Source organism: Passer montanus, unplaced genomic scaffold, assembly GCF_014805655.1.
Source record: "Passer montanus isolate IOZ18808 unplaced genomic scaffold, ASM1480565v1 scaffold114, whole genome shotgun sequence".
Lineage (NCBI taxonomy): Eukaryota > Metazoa > Chordata > Aves > Passeriformes > Passeridae > Passer > Passer montanus.
In genome coordinates this window covers 479,685-496,451 of record NW_024358058.1, presented here as the reverse complement: position 1 = coordinate 496,451, position 16,767 = coordinate 479,685, and the positions used below count along the sequence as shown (strand labels likewise).

General features: G+C 52.2%; 1 protein-coding gene across 1 annotated transcript; it reads right to left on the bottom strand.

The window, feature by feature from the left end:
* Nucleotides 1–3,271: 3,271 nt before the first annotated feature.
* LOC120496391 (excitatory amino acid transporter 5-like) lies at nucleotides 3,272–14,769 on the bottom strand. The gene is made up of 10 exons (XM_039696796.1): nucleotides 14,639–14,769; nucleotides 11,828–12,040; nucleotides 11,113–11,155; nucleotides 10,162–10,384; nucleotides 7,190–7,289; nucleotides 6,754–6,987; nucleotides 5,063–5,257; nucleotides 4,394–4,528; nucleotides 3,516–3,615; nucleotides 3,272–3,409 (listed from the first exon to the last, which is right to left on the bottom strand). Exons 1-10 carry the CDS (start codon nucleotides 14,680–14,682, stop codon nucleotides 3,272–3,274), a joined length of 1,425 nt encoding a protein of 474 aa, XP_039552730.1. The 5' UTR covers nucleotides 14,683–14,769.
* Between the last annotated feature and the right edge of the window lie 1,998 nt (nucleotides 14,770–16,767).

The following is a 16,767-nucleotide window of genomic DNA, read 5'->3' as shown; positions in this document are numbered from 1 at the left end:
AGGGACCCCCAGGGATGCTCAGGGCAGCCCCTGTCCCTGCACAGCCACCCCAACAGCCCCACCCTGAGCAGCCCTGGCAGCGCTGCCCAAACGCTCCTGGAGCTCTGGCAGCCTTGGGGCCGGGACCATTCCCTGGGCAGCCTGGGCAGTGCCCAACTCCCTTTTTTTACCTTTTTTGAGGCTGTATAGATGAGTTTCAGTTTGCCAAGCAAGACCTCAGGTTTCCTGATGTGGGACACATGAACTTCACCTCCCTCCCATCCTGGTCTCCTGAATACAGCTGGTACAGAATAAAACTCCAGGTGGTGCCCACTGACTTTGTCCAGACTCTGCTACTTTCTCATCTTCAAGAAATCTCTTGTTCCTCAGCCCCAATGAGTTTGTGTTGCTCTCTACAAAAGCCCTGCTGGCATTCTGGGGTTCCTGGTGCCACCAGCTCTCAGGTCCTCAGCCCCAATGAGTTTGTGTTGCTCTCTACAAAAGCCCTGCTGGGGTTCCTGGTGCCACCAGCTGTCAGAGTGGCACAGGTAGGCTGCTGTTCCCCCTGAGCAGCAGATAAACACTGGTGTCAGTGTTTCCTCAGCAGCAGATTACTGAAAACATGGGTGAAGTTGGGATGGTTCTATCCCAAAGGCATAGTCTGGGACAGTGGGCCCCTCACCAGCTGGGCCATCCCATAAATCTGCTTCATTTACTTTTCTGCAATTTCCACCCTGTTAAAGGTGTTCAGGTGCCTCTCCTGTGCCTGTGTGCAGTGCTGAAGATGGACTGTCCTTGCTGCCTTTGGGTTTTCCCCATCAATAACGATGCCTTCCCTCTGTACCAGACCACAAAGAGATTTTCAGAAGCACCTGAATTGTTTTTTCCCCTTGTTTTATCCTGTTAGAGGGGCACAGTGATGACAGCCCAGTTTTGAGGCTGCTGGACTCAAAGGTCTCCCTTGCTATATTTGTCACAAGGACAAGGCTATGTGGGTTCCAGCATGACACTTAACCTTATTAGCACCAAAATACTTCCTGCTGATTTCCACAATCAAAGCATCTCTGCTAATGTGAATATCACCAGATAGTAAGAGATATTACCAGCACTTTGAAGGCCAGGTTGAACAGAGCTTGGAGCAGCCTGATTTACTGGATGGTGTCCCTGCCCATGGGAGATGAGTTTTAAGTTCCTTTCCAATCCAGCCATTCTGGGACTGATAAAGCACAGGACTTGCAGCTCCTGGGGTGAGTTGCACAGGGTGGGATTGGCTTCACAAGCTCTGGATTTGTAACTGAGATATAATACTCAGTTTTTTCAGTAATAATTTTTCTTTGTTGCAGTGAGCTCAAGGATGTGCTGTTTAAGTTGTTTTAGTATGACCTGCAGTTTCTGGGGCAGGGGATAAAGTGGTCTGGTCTGCAGCAGCCAGAGCCCAGTGATGGGAGTGAGTGCCCATCCTACAGGCTCATCCTACAGCCCCAGCACTCACTCAAGGACCTTTGCTGTGGATGTTGCATCTTGCCTTTTGTTGTAGGGTTAATTGTGTGCTGTAATATCCAGAGCTCATTAATGAGAGGAGAGTGGAAGTGAAAGTGGGGCTTGTCTCTGCTGCCTGTGCTGGTGTCTGCTGGTCAGCCTGGACTCATCCAGTGAGGGATGTATGTGGGTGCTCCCATGCACCAGTGACTGACCTGACAGGTCTCATAACTCTTGCCTGTTTTAATTACTGTGTTGGAGCAGGTGCACTGGAGGTGTCTTGCAGACTGACAGGATGCTCGGGTCCTTGTCCAGAGCTGGGGCTGCCTAGAGATGTTCAGCAGCATCTCCCAGGGGGGTTTGGTGGCTGGGCTCACTGCTGCTATAGAGGAACCAGCACAAAGCCCTTCAGAGCCAGTGATGCTGAACCAGCCTGTGATGTATCAAAGTGATCATAAATGGTATGGGAAGGAGGGAGGGATGTCTGGGGAAGCTGCAGAGATTGATTTGAAATGTGATTCTTTTTGCGAATGATGTGACTGCTCCTTGAAGAGCAGCTGGGCTGTAATGTTTAAGAAGGTGTTAATTGACCTCACCAAGGAGAAAGGGTGAAAAAGGCCAAAGTCAGCAGCAGTGTCTCAAGCTTATGTTGCCCAGGTTTCTACTTATGCAAAGGCTTTTGTAAGTTAAAAGAAGACGATTTTTGTGCACAAGCTGGTTTATGTTATTTAATAGTCTCTGCTTTTCATTTGGCAAAACAAATGAATATTTCTTCTAAATTAAAAAAAATTTTACAACCTCTGACTTCAGCTGGAAAGAATTCTGCACAGAAAATGTTTTCTTTATGTACAGTTGGAGAACAGTTCTGTGATGTGAGTGGGGGTCTGAGCTGAGTTACCATTCCCAATTCTATGTCAGGAAAGATCAAGAAGGAGAAAAGGAATGAGTTGACATTTTGCGAGACAAATTAATTCACTGACATGAATTGTTGGAATAAAAGGCTTTTGTGTAGAAGGCTGCCCTGGGAAGCCTGGATTTTAAGGCTGTAATTGGAATTTGAGCTTGGGGACAGATCCTTAGGTGGGAAAATCAGCACAGTTTCAATTGGGCCTGGTTAATTAGTTCTCTGTAATAAAACAGCTGTAGAAAGAGGTGTACAGATGGGCCTTCCTTCCTTCCTTCCAGCCAGTGGATCCCACTGTCCCTGAGAGAGTGCAACAGCTCAGTCATCCTGTCTGTACCTGACAGCTGGGAAATCCAGTTATGTCCAACTTGGATTTTGAGCTCGAGACAAAAATTCACTTAATCTTAGTTTTTAGATGAGAATGCAGTAGTAAAATAAAAAGCATTGATTAAAAAAATAATCTCTATAATAAGGAAAACAAAAGCTTCTGGAGCACAGCCTGGCCTCCAGGGAAGAGCTGCTGGCCAGGGGGTTCAGTGTTATGTCCCATCCCTACTGCATTCTCACCAAATCCGATCTGCTGACACCTGCTCACATCCCTAGCTTTCAAAAACAGGTGAGCTTTGAAAAATGGGAGTTATAAATCCTTCAAACCCAACCATTTAAGACAGGGCAGCAAGCTCCCAGCTGTGTCCTCAGGTGCAGGGAGGAGCTGGCTCCCTGCCCCAGTAGCAGAACCATGCTCTTTGGGTGCCTGCTGGGAATCCCACAGTCTTAAAAGCATAAGAGAGGATTTTCCCACTTTTTGTGCCAAGTAAGGCCTTTATCTTGCAGAGCATCCATATGCGACACTCACAATGTCAGTGTTTAGCACCAAGATGCCATTTCTGGGAGCAGGAATGCTGTTATCTACACTTGGCAGATGTTATAGTGAACTCCTGTCTGATCCAACAGGGTTTCCTCTGTCATTTCAATCCCATTGCCTTTGGGATGCAGGTGTGAGGTTTCTGAAGAAGGAAGCTTGTCTGTGTTGCTCACTGGGTTTTGCTGCAAAAAGCAAAGAGGAGGGTTTTAATTTCTGGAGTGAGCAGGTGCCTTGTGCCTGTCCTGCCATGTTCCACGACCCCCTAACCTCCCACCATGCCACACGTACCGGGGGGGCCTTTGGGGCAAAGTCCTTCTGGCAGACATGAGCTATGATGCCAGCAGCCAGCGCGTCCCCGAGGACGTTGGTCATCGTTCGCAGCCGGTCCCTGCGGGGAGACAGCGCAGGATGCAGGGGCTGGCCACAGCCAGTGTGCCCAGGGTGCTGATGGCTTTGGAACACGTCAGCCCCCATCCTGAATGTCCCTCCCTCTGGTGCTGCCAAGCGCTGTGTTGGTTTTGGAGATGCAGAGAGAAGATGGTCCCTATGTGAGCCTCGGGCAGCATCTGTCTGACCCTGCTGTGTGAGCAGTGCAGGGACCTGCCAGGGCCACCTCCCAAAGTGGGACAGGCACTGTTGTGCCAGGTGCAGGGGGAGCTGCCTCAGCAAGTCATGAAACTTGAGATGCCTCTCGAGGAGAAATCGTGCAGATCCAGCCACTGGTCCTCTCATGTCTACCCAGGCACCTCTCACATTAGTAGAAGGTGCCAGCAGTGCTGGGTACCCTGTGATGCTGGAAGGTTGAACTGGTGATGTGTTGACCTTCCTTTGTTGGGGAAAGAAAAGGGGGAAGGAAAGAGAAAAGCAGCCTTGATACTTGGCACTGTTCCCTCTTTTCCCTGGGGCTGGAAAGTACAAACCAGCCACCCTCATGTCACTTCCCTAACTCAGCATCTGCTCTGGTTTCTCACCTAATGACTCACTTTATTTTTATCTTAGTACTTTAGAATGGCACATTTCACAAACCGTGAGTTTGTCTGTGACAAGTCTAATCCAGCATCAGTTTCTGTCTTGAGAGCAGTCTGGTTTCATCCATCAAGATGAAGATACCTCACCATGAATTGACACAGGGCACTGCCCACAGCAGTGGCCTGGAGAGCACTTACAGAGCCCAGTCGACGGCGATGATGAGGGTGATGTCCTCGGTGGGCAGCCCCACGGAGGTGAGCACGATGACCATGGTGACGAGCCCGGACTGAGGGATCCCAGCAGCCCCAATGCTGGCTGCTGAGGCTGTGATGCTGCAAAGAGAAGGGGGCTGTGCACTTCAAACGTGTTTGCATGGCAGAGTAAGTTATTGCTGTGTGGAAGGACTGGATTGGATCTGACTTCCTCCACCCTCCTGTTCCCAGGTGCTATCTCAAATTCCCCTCTGCACGGTGGGTGCCCTGGCTCTGTGCTCCTCCCTGCCCTCAGGGTAGGGACTGCCTCATTAAAATTACTAAATATTTGCAAATTCCTGAAAATCTGCACAAATCCTTCTGTGCTCAGCCCTGCAGTGCTGACCTGCTCCAGCCACAGGTCTGTGCAGCTAGGCTTTTCCCTACAGGCAAAGTCCTTGACTTGCAGCAGATTCAGGGGCACAGAGCCAGCCCAGCTTTCCCTGGCACACAGCATAGGGACTGGGACATGCTCCCTCCACTGCTCCTCAGCTTCCCAGCAAAGGTCACTGCATTAACAAGATCTCTGCAAACAGGAAAAATGCAAGAGATTGTCCTAATGTCCATACATAGGAATAGAGAGAAATAATCTGGCTGCTGCAGAGAAACTTGTACCTGATAGTTATGATTTGTCCCAAATCCAGCTCGTACTCGTTGACCTGGGCGATGAAGATGGCAGCGACGGCCTCGTAGAGCGCGGTGCCGTCCATGTTGATGGTGGCCCCGACGGGCAGCACGAAGCGCGCCACGCGTCTGTCGATGCCGTTGTTCTCCAGGAGACACTTGAGGGTGATGGGCAGGGTGGCTGAGCTGCAGGACAGGAAACGAGCAGTAATTGCGGTTGGTATTGAGCTTTGTAAGCTGGAGTCAGTGTGATGGGACAGAGATACCAGCCCTCCTGGGGGTGGATGCCCCAATGTCGCTGGAGCAATGAAAATCTCTTCAGCTCTCACCACCCAGGGAATAGACATGATCAGCAAAGTGAGCTGCAGGCCGAGAGAGAAATTGTCAGAATGCTATTTCAGTGGCTGAAGGCACCACTTGAACCACCTGTGTGCCACAGCTGCAGCTCTCTTGACCATCCCTGGTGCCCACATTAATCCTGCAGCACCTCCTGGAGTGTGAGACTGTGTGTGCCAGCACTGGCTGAGTTGGGCTCCAGCCAGACCCCCGTGCTCCTCACCTGTCTGCTCCATGAGGGATGCCTGCCTCACCTTCTGCAACCCTGACCTCTCTCTCTTGTTTCTGTCTAGCATGAAGATGACAAATGTCCCACAGGAACTGGGGTGAGGAATGGAGGAAGAAGAACAGGTTGAAGAAAGGAAACCACAGAAAAGAAGTCCATGGGATTGCAACAGACTCTGGGAGGCAGGGACTGCATTTGGGAAGGGCTCTGGATGCAGAGCAATGGCCTCAGCCCACAGACCATGGGGCTGGGACAAGGAGCAGGGTGTTCTCTCTGACAGTTCTCCCTCCCTTAGCTGGCTGCAGAACAGAGGGATGAGAAGCCTGATGGAGACAGAGCTGGAGATCCAGGTTCAGGAGGAGACCAGGTTATTAAGAGTTGGAGAAGGAAGAATTGCAGCAGTGGGCATTGGGGAAGGGAGGCACAGTCCAGGTGGTTTTATTTGGATTATGTGGACAAGCAACAGAGAGGCCAGAAAAACCCTTTGCCTGTCAGATATGTTCCAGGAAAATGTTTGAATTTGTGTCTCCTGGAAAGGATGCTAATTTATAGTGTGAAGGTTTTTCATTGTTATAAGGAATGTATTTCAATGAAAACTGAATAGGTAAATATAATCTAAAATGATTAAAATCTTTTCAAAGTAGGCAGGATTTTTCTGTGGATAAACTTGGGAATACACTATAGTTGATTTTACATTGTCAGTAAAGTGCTCAGAAGAGCTTTTGGTGTTTTCAATTAAACTCCAGGATCATAACCCCATGCAGTTTATAAAGCACCTACAACAATCCTGGTTTGAATTAATGGAAAGAAAACTGCAGCAATCAAATGAAGTGTGCTCACACACACAAAAACATTGCTGGTTTGCCCTGGGAAACCCTGGGAGAGGAGGAAGAGTGGAAGAGCACCACGAGCTGCCTAGGTTGGCCAACCAGGGCATGGCCAAGCATCTGCTTCCTCCTGAAAGCAGGAGCATTCCCATTCCAAACAGTGCTGGAGCACAGTGTTCTTTTGAGTTACCCCTGTACCCCCAGAGCTCACCTGGCCAGACACAGCCATGTCTCCCTGGCTAAAACAGATCCCTGCTCTGCAGCAGCCACGGGTTCCAGCTGTGTTTTCCTACCTGGAGGATGTAGCTAAGGCGATCAGCAAGGCTTGCAGTATCCCCTGAATGAAAGCAAAGGGGTTTTTCTTGGTGATGAGCACAAAAAGCAGAGGTAAGAGGATGATTCCATGCAAGGCAAGCCCTGACACTACTGTAATGACATACAGTCCCAGCTTCTGTCCAATAACCGATGGATCTTCCATCTCCAAGATCTTTCCAGCTATGAGAAATACAATGCCAAAGGGGAAGTACCTGCAAAGAAGAAGCATAAAAATTTATGAGGATGCAGCAATCACTGTACCACTGCAGACAGACATGGCAGAGTTTGGTACTGTGCAGTACAGTTGTACAAAAACAAATTCAGTGCTCACAGCAGACACTTGCAGATGAGTGACCGGCATTGCCATTAGAGAGAAAGAAAATCAATCAATGAATCAATCAAAACCAGATTTACCAAACGGCCATGGAGACAATTTTCATAACTGCTTCATTCAGACACTGGCACACGTTAACCAGCGGGGCTCCTCGCTCGCCCATTTTTCCCAGGAGAAGTCCTGCAAGCAAGCACAGCAGGTTACTTTACTTGGGAGCACCACGGGAGCAGCACCTGACAGGCCAAGTGTCTGGAGGGTCTGGTGGCCACAGAATGGGGGTCACCAGGCAAAACCTGATTTAGTACTGGTTGCCATGTGCTCTTACAAGTCAGAGCCATTCTCTGTTCCAAGTAAACACAAGCACCTGGCATTTTCTCACAAAGCCCCACGAGACCCAAATCCAGGATTTGGACTCTTCCTTGCACAGAAAACAGATAAACTTCACTGCTGCTCAATGCTGTAAGAGTCATTCCTGGGGTGGATAAACTGTGGATTAGCTGGATTAGGTGGATATCTGGATTGCTATTTGGTAATATGAGAATAATGACCTCTGGAAATAAAAATGGAATTTTAAGGATAAGGTGTGGTAGGGCTCTCTGTAGCTGAGGATGTGATGCTGTGCTGCATCCCTGCCCTGCTGGAGTGAAAGGGGCCCCAGCTGCCACAGGACTGAGCAGTGCCCAGGCCCCACACCCAGTTCCCTCCTGGCTGGGCTCTTCATTGTTGGTGGCTCACAGGCTGTGCCGTGGTGGTGACAACACATGTGGCTGTACAATGTGATGTCAGGAAGGATCTGAGTGAGTTGCTTAGATACAGGCATTAAGCCTTCTCTCCTAAGTCTGTTTTTTTTCCTTTGATGATGTTGCATTAACCTAATCCAGCCTAGTTTTCTGTTGAAGGAATACTAGAGCAGAAATACAGGCTATGGTTTGAATGGTTGGAAGGGTTATGGTGTTGTCCTGTCTGCCAGTGCTAAACCCCATTGCTTTCACTGGCTGGGAGGCTTTCCAGGAACCCATCAAACAAAGGGAAAAGGAACCTTTAAGCATTTGCCCATCTTGTTTCCAGCTTGGTTGAAATCCTTCCTCCTGTGTTGGCTAAAATTAATTTTGAAGCACTGTGTGGGTGTCTGCTTTATCTTGGAAAGAGGAATGTAGACAGGATCTTGTCCTGCTTATCCCTCTTCATTCTTCAGGGTTGAGGACTCCAAGAGGCCCTTGGTTGGTGGTTGGATCTCAAAAGAGAGATGAGGTGGGGTCACATTAGCCAGAAATGAGACAAGGCTTGGCATGTTTAAATCTCAGCTCTGTGGACATTCATCCAGTATTTGCTAGCCACAACAGCTGCTTTGGAAGAAAGTCATTTGTCTTTGGGTCCTACAGAGCTGATTTAGGAGACATGGCCCAAGTAAACAGACAGATAAGGATCTTGAAAGCTCTGGCCTCTCATGGGTTTCAAAAGCAACAGAGGCCCTCAGTGACAGTGAAGAACTGTCGGAGCTGTGTGGGGTCACCCCTCAGCAAAGTCACTCTGGTACCTAATGGGTGCTGCATGGATGCTTGGTCTCAGCCCCACAACCTGCCTGGTTTTGGTGTTGGACACAAATACACTTTGTGGGAGCTCAGCCAGCTTCCACCTGCCCTCCCACTGCTGCACGGAGGAGGTGATCCCTGTTTCCCAGGGCATGGGACTGTGGTGCCCTGCCTGTCCCTCTCCTGTTTTCTGCCAGTTCAGCCTGTCCTCATTAGGAGGAGGCATTCATCATCCCTGTGGGTGTATGAATGCCCTTTATCAAGCTGCCTGTGCCTGGTGCAGGTGATGCTGTGCCAGCCTGTAGCTTTGTGGAGCTCTAATCCTGGGCAGAACATGGGAAGTGCAGGTGGTAGCTGGGGCTGGCTCAGGTGATCTCCCACTGCCTCCTAACTCTGGCTGATCCCACTCCCACGCTGGAGGGGTTGTGGAGTGTCATCTTAGAAGAGAAAAGCAGCTTCTCCTTGCAGGTTTGGCAGGGCTGGAGGGGGCACGTGTCCCGTGGGCATGAGCTCAACAGCTTTCCTGGGTGTCCAAGGTGTGCAGAGGCTGCTGGTTGCTGGGACAGGAGATTGCCAGAGACACCTGTCAGTGGCTCTGGCTCTGCCAGTCTCGCTGTGGCCTCCTCTGAGGTCTCACATTTGGAGCTGGCTGCTCCCCGAGGCTCTGACTGCAGTCCAGCGCACTCCAGTGCTGAGCTGGCTGCGCTGCCTCCACACCTCAAATCCTCTAATTGGCTTTTTGGTTCCTTATACACAAAGTTCAAGCTCCTTGCCCTCACCTCTTAATCTACACATAATCCTGCGACCATGCTCATCTCACTGCCTCCTACTCTTTTTCCTTTCTGATCCCTCCTTCCTCCCTTTCTCCCTCAGCCTTGCACCAATGTCCTCTTACGCTTTGAGGCAGCTTCAAGTTCCTTTCAATGACTTTCTCCCCTTTAAACCTCCTCTTGCACGTGTCTCTCCGCAACCTCTGCTCCTTCTTCCTTCCCAGAATTGCTGCCAAGCATCTTTTCCACACAGGACTGCAAGCTGTTCAATGCAGGATGCTGCCTACCTCCTTCAGAAAGTCCTGTTGGGAATCCTCACATATTTGTAACAGCACCAAATCTGACCCTGCTGTGACATCCTGCCTGCTCAGGGGCTGAGCACTCAGCATGGAGGCTTTGGGGCTTTGTGGTGAGCTGTGTCCCAGGTAGCCTCTGCAAAACTACACCTCACTTCAGGCTTCATTAAAAGGAATCCCCAGTTTATGTAATGGTTTGAAAACCCTCAGGACTCGCACGTGGGCTGTGAAGGAAGGGCAGGGTAAAAGCAGCCTTGCCTATGCCTACACCTTTAGTGAGCTCCAGCACAGGTGCTGCTGACAGGGGCCTTGGCACGAGCTCTGTGCTGGGCCCAGTTCCCAGGGACTGGGGCAATTGAAGCTGAAAGAACCTCGTCCCACATCTTTCACTCCGTAAAGTGTGGTGGCCGCAGCAGTGGCACCCTGGGCTGCCCTGACGTGGAGGAGCAGGTACCTATGGTTGCTGAGAAGATGACAATGCCCAGGACATTCATCTCATTGCTGGTCCCAGCCAGGGTCCTGTATGTCATCTCAGGTGATGGTGTCAGCTCGAGGAACACAGGCCGATGGATTTCAGGGTTTTTGTCATCAGGTGCAAAGTAAATAAAATTGACAGGTTTTCCTGGGATCTTTGGAAATCCAGGAGACTTCACCACTGGGACAAGAACAGTTCGGTACTGGAACAGAAGCAAAGGAGGAGGTTAGTGCTGCTGGCATGAGCTCCATCCAGCTCTCAACACAGAGGCCAAGCCAGCCCTAGGCTGGGTGCTCCTGGAGGTTAAAGCTTTGCTTTCCAGGCAGTGAAAGCCTGGTGGAAACAAGGAGTGAGAGTCAGGCAAGGGGAGCTGTGGCTGCTGGCTGCAGACCGTCCTCAGCTAAGGCAGCAGAGCAGACTCGAGGTGTTGGTGAGCCGGGTCCCTGCGGGATGCCAGCAGCACCGGGGTCCCTCTGTCTCTCCATCCCTCCTCCTGGGAGCTTTACCGATGCTTTCCCAATGCCGAGAGTTTGCTTGTTTTCCCTGTCCCTCCAGCCTACCTGTCCACTCTGTCCCCTTTGACCACTCTGCCTTCCCTCAGGCGTCCCTTTGTGTCCCTTCTTTGTGTCCCTTCTTTGTGTCCCTGCCCTGCCTGCTGCCGCCCCTCCCAGGCGCTGCACAGGAGCGGCTCTGAGGGGGATGTGCTGCTTCCCTCGAGAGCCTCGCAGGCTGAGGGCAGGCACGGGGGCCCTGCGAGCTTGTGCCCCCGACACCCTCCTACCTTCAGGTGCCCACCCTGGGTGAGTGTGGGGGGATGCAGAGGAAGGGAAGGGGGAGATCAGGGAAGGGAAGGGGCTCCTGTCCAGGCTGTGGGTGGGCAGAGGCAGCCCCATGTGGAGCTGAGCTCGCAGAGGGGTCAGGGGAACTCACCTGCTGGAACGAAGCTTCAACCAGGTTAGAAGGAAACATGTTTCTGTAAGAGACCAATGACGCAGGGTTAAAGTGTGTTATGAGAGCACAGGGAGCATCCTGGGAAGCACTTCTGGTGGGCACAATGTCCAGACGAGGAAAAGCCAACAACAGCTTATGACAGACAGCTGTGCAAGCTGAGAGCAAAGAAAGGCTGGAAGGTGAACACAAAGCAGGACTGAGAACCATCAGTAAATGGGTTTGGTGGAGAGCCTGAGCCTGGGATGCCCATCTGCCATCTGCAGTCCCCTGCTCAGAGCCTGCTCCAGTCAATCCAGTGCCTCCATAAACGGAGATTCTCCCCTAGCCCCTGGGCATGTGCTGCAACCCTTCCCCAGGTAACCCCATCCACAGCCTTAACCCAGCTCCAGGCTTGGCATGTCCCTGCTGGGGCTGCAGAGGGGAATCCAACCTTGCAGGGAACATGACTCTGTCTGATCTCTGTCTGCAGTGCCTCTCTTGGCTGATGGCTTCGGGAGAGCAGTGGCAGTGACAGAGCGGCCAGAGGGGCACGGCTGGGGGGAAATGAACCCCGTGTGGCTGGGCTTGGAGGTACCAGCACCTGGCCAGCAGTTCTCCTGTTCCCCTTGAGATCTCAGGGTCTTCTGGGAACTGAGAACCTTCTGGGAAGATTTTGTTATCACAGCCTTGGCTCTGCTGAATTCCTGTGACACACCTGATCAAATCCAGTAACGCGTCGGCGGAGCTGAGCACCACTTTCCCCACAGAGTAGTTGTCCTTCTGGGCAGCTGCACCAGGATGGATGCTGACCACGAGGATGATCCCCACAGTCACTGCCATGAAGGTTGTCCAAAGGTAGTAGGTGATGGTGATCACCCCCATCTTCCCACAGGCCTTGGAGTCCATGGTGGCCAGCCCAGACATGAGGCTGCAGCACAGAACAGAGTGGTCACTGTCTGCTCCCCAGACTGCACAAGATGCAGCTGATGGGCAAAATTTCCAAGGTGGGAGGGGTTTCTGTAGGTTTTTAAACCAAAGCCTAAGGGCATCACTGAGCTCTGTGCCAGTGCCCACAGGATCTCACACCCAGGATGAGCTTGTGGCAACCCAAGCTGAGCTGTGAAGGGCAGGAGACACCTCCAAGCCCCTTCTCAAGGTCTGGCTGTGTTTTCTGTTTTCTGTGAGGGTTAAGAAGTTTATGTTCTTAGTTGTTCTTATTTTTATGTTGAATAACTGATGTTGCTCCTTTTTAGTGAGATACTGTTATCTTATATCTCCATTACCTCGTGCCACTGCTGTGTGTCATTGTGAGGAGCAAACAAAGGTACCAGCAAGGTTCATAAAATCCTGGTGGGAATGGACCCCATGCCCCCAGGAGAGACCTGCAGGTTCAGATTTCATGCACACGTAAGCTTTCCTAAGAAGTAACCCATAAGCTACTTCTCAGCAAAACTGGGCTAAAAATAGAGAGGGCATTACAGGCTGCCCCAGCAGGGAGAGCAGTGCTGGTGGTGGGGACAGGTTGGGTGCAGGTCTGGGTTTGCTGAGGCCACTCACTTGGGAGGAGCTGCTGACAATCTCAAGGACAGAGAGGCCACACAAAGAGACCCTGACAAATGGGAGGATTGGGAAATCCCCAGCCATGTGATGTTTAACAGGGCAAGTGTCAGATCCTGCCCAGGGATGGGGCAGCCCTGGATGCAGGGACAGACTGGGAGTGAGAGGCTGGAGAGCAGCGCCCTGGGAAGGGCCCTGGGGGTCCTGGTCAGGGGCAAGTTGGATCTGAGTCACCGCTGGGTCCTGGCAGCCCAAAGGGCCACCCTGTCCTGGGGACACCAGGCCCAGGGAGGGACTGTCCCACTCTGCTCTGCACTGGGGCAGCCTCACCTCCAGGGCTGGGGCACTTTGGGCACCACGAGATCAGAAGGACCCAAAGCTGTTGGAGAGTGCCCAGAGGAGGGACACGGAGCTGGGGAAGGCTCTGAGGAGCGGCTGAGGGCCCTTGGCTCGTTCAGCTGGAGCACAGGAGACTGAGGGGAGGCTCCTTAAGCTGTGGCAGGGCTTGGCATGGAGCTCAGGGCAAGGTTCTTGGCCCTGAGGGTGCTGGCACTGCCCAGGGTGCCCAGGGAATGGTCCCGGCCCCAAGGATGCCAGAGCTCCAGGAGCGTTTGGCCAGCGCTGCCAGGGCTGCTCAGGGTGGGGCTGTTGGGGTGGCTGTGCAGGGACAGGGGCTGCCCTGAGCATCCCTGAGGGTCCCTCCCAGCTCAGGATATTCCAGGATTCTATGAAATGTGAGTGTTTGGGGCTGCAGTGTGCCCCCCATGCTTACAGACCCACACTGAGCCCCTGCAGAACCCAGCCAAGCCCTGAGCCTGAGGCAGGATGTAATCGAAGGCTGCAAGGCTCAGTGCCAACCCTGGGACACACAGGGTGGCTGAGGTGGTGGTCAGCCCATGGATCCCATTCAGCAGCCACACATCCAGGAGGAGAAAGGCCTTGGAAACTCAAGAGAGTCCAGAAAAGCAACCCTGGCATAGGTGGTGCTTTCCAGCTTGGGCTTGGGGATCTGCAGAGCTCCATCCCCAGAGCACACCCAGTCCCCTCTGGGATGGTGCATGGAGGGAAGGCACCACTTCACCATCATTCAGTAATTATAGAAAAATCCCCGGTTTAATCCAACATGAAAGAAAACTCCCAGGAGGCCTCTGCAGACCCTGCACCCACACACAGCAGAGAGATCAGAGGAGACCACTCAGCAACTGAGCTGCAGGGAGGGCTGAGAGCCAAGGGAAAGCCTCAGGCACCTCAGGGAGGGATGTGAGGTATAGACCTCTCTACAAGGGCTGGTACTGAACAGGTCAGGTGTGGCCAGGATAGAGATCACTCCATTCTCAGAAATAACCAGAGGCAAATGGGACAACAAGCAAACTCTGACAAACAAGAGAGAAAAGACACATCCTCGAGGGAGCAAGGACTTGATCATTTGTGTGTGTCTGATGGACACAGGCCAACATTTTGTTTGGAATATGTTAATCTATACAAGGTTTTCAAGCCTTGCTTAGACCCCAGTGGGACTGTTGGCTCCGTTCCTTATTTCTAGGTCTGTATGGGCCAATAAAATGGGAATTTGCAAACACAGACACATCACTGGGGAATACTTATGATTTTTTACCTGAACTTTCTCAAATCCCTCTAAGAGAATCTGCTTTGAGGTTAAACAGCCCATCACAACCTCCCACAGATGGTCCTGACACCACCAGCTGCCCAAAAGAAGGGAAACACCCCAGCCAGTATCTGAGATGGGTGCAAGTGCCTACCAAATCCAGGTGAGGGTTTGTCCCAGACTGCTGCTGGAAGTCATGGGGTTTGATGAACACCAAGCCATCTGCTTGACTGCCAGCTGCTTGGAGCCAGGATTATTCTCACCACATGCAGTTTTTGGGTAATCTCCTCAATGGGGGGTTGCAGGGCAATCTTTTCAACGTGATGGAAGGATGGTGCTTTAGAGCAGAAGATGATGTCTTACCTGGAGGTGATCAAGGGCAGGATCAGCATCTTCAGCATCCTCATGAGGAGCTCTCCAGGAAAGGAAAAATACTGCTTCTCCTGCACATAGAGCAGAGCATGTGTCAGGTAAATGATTACGGGCTCAAACTTGATCGATTTTCCTCTTTCCCAACCAGACCCAGCTCTGAGCTTGGTTCTGAACTGGCAGCCACTCCCTGAGGCACTCCATGAGGCCATTCTCTGCTGTCCCTTACTGGGAGCTGGCTCAGGGATGGGGAATACTGGCCAGATGGCAAACCTGGCTATAAACAAGGGAGGAGCATGTGGGGGTTGGTCCCCTCCCAAAAACATTATTGATTCTGTAGCCTTCCAGGAATGGTCCACATGGCCCCACCACGGGCTCCTCCCAAAAGTCATTGCACTCGTTATCAGGCAGCAGAGGCTTGGCTGCATCTGATTTGGGGCAAAAGTGCCCCAAAGCTTTTGGCAGCAACAAAAGGTGGGATTTATCTCATGGCTGCAGGTGGAAAAGATGAGCTCAGGGAGAGTGTCTGGCCCATCCACGGGACAACTTCGGTGCCATGGCATCTCTCCACCCCCTGCACCCTCACATGGACATGGGAAAGGGCTGCAGAGACATCCCCAAAGTCTGGATCCCACAGCCTTGACCAAGGGGAGAGTGAGGGGTCTGTGGGACCAGCAGCCTGGCCAGCATCCCTCCTTCCCTCTATCCCTATCTCTACCCACCATCCGTCCCTCCATCCATCATGCATCCATCCATCCATCCATCCTCCCATCCATCATCCATCCATCCATCCATCATCCATCCATCCATCCATCCATCCATCCATCCATCCATCATCCTCCCATCCCTGATCCCCCTATTTTGCTGTGCCACTGTAGAGGTGTCAGGGAGGGGTCTGAGTTGGCCCCAAGACAAGAAGGTGCTTTTGGTTACTGCAGAGTAGCCACCACCTCTTGCTGGGGCTTTGAGGGGTGCCAAGGCAGCTGTCCAAGTGCTCCCCTGTGCTGTCCCTGCACTGTGCCAGTGTGTGACCTGGACATGGCTGGTGTCCCCAGGGAGCTCAGGCAGAGCAGAGCTGAGTGCAAGGGGTAATGCCAGATCTGAACAGCATCTCTTTGCTAGGGGGCCTCTCAGCTTTGTGACACTTTCCCATTGCAGGGAGGAAAGCAGGGACTGGCCACCTCTCCAGCTCTCCTCCAGATTTTGTGACAAAAATCTACTGGGGACAGTCTCTAGTGGCTGCCAGGCCCACAGCAGAGCTGTGGCAACAGGGCAGGATGGGCTGGAGCAGAGGATGGATAAACTTGGACATGGCAGGCCAAGGGGCTGGAGCCCCAAGAGTCTGCCAGCCTCATGCCCAGCACGGGTGGCTGCTGGGCTCTCACGGGTGTGCGCACTGGGAAGCAGGGAGATTACACCCAGCTTCAATTAAGTAACGAGATCATCCCTGCTGCGCTGATGCTGAAGGGCCTAATTGAAATGACAAGACTTTGCTAAATCCCAGTGGGCAACACAGGGATGTTCCAGCATCAGCCGAGCTCTCCCGGGGCGGCATTCCCCCTCCTGGGCTCAGCAGCCTGGCCGGGGATCAGGGCTGAGCCCTGGCCCAGCTGCCCCAGTCAGAGATCTCAGCTCGGTGCTTTCGCAGCGCGCTGCTCCTGGAAGGGCTGAGCCAATTGTGCCTTTCTCGTGTGTTTTCTCCAATGCATTTGTCTCCAAGGCTCCTCAAAGGAAGGTGACTCCTCAAGGCCCTCCAGCCCTCTATTTATTTGCTGGGTCCTCTCCAAAGCATGGAAATGTGCTTTGATTTAACACAGCTGGGGAGAGTAATGGGAGGACCCCATTCCTTGGACCCCATCCCTCAAACCCCATCCCTGGACCCCATCCCTCAGATCCCAGTGCTGCTGGTGGTGTTGGGGGAAACCTGTTTACTGAGCATCTAGCCCCTGAGTAAACATTCCCCCCTTTCCCATCCTCATCCCACCTCAAACTCCTGCAGCCCCATGGGGTCCAACCCAGAGCTCCCCACTCTCATTGGAGGGAGGCAGGATTTGTCCTATAGCTTGGGCATTTGTTGGCACCTTCTTGGAAAAAAGAAAAAAGAGAAAAAAGCCATGGGCAGA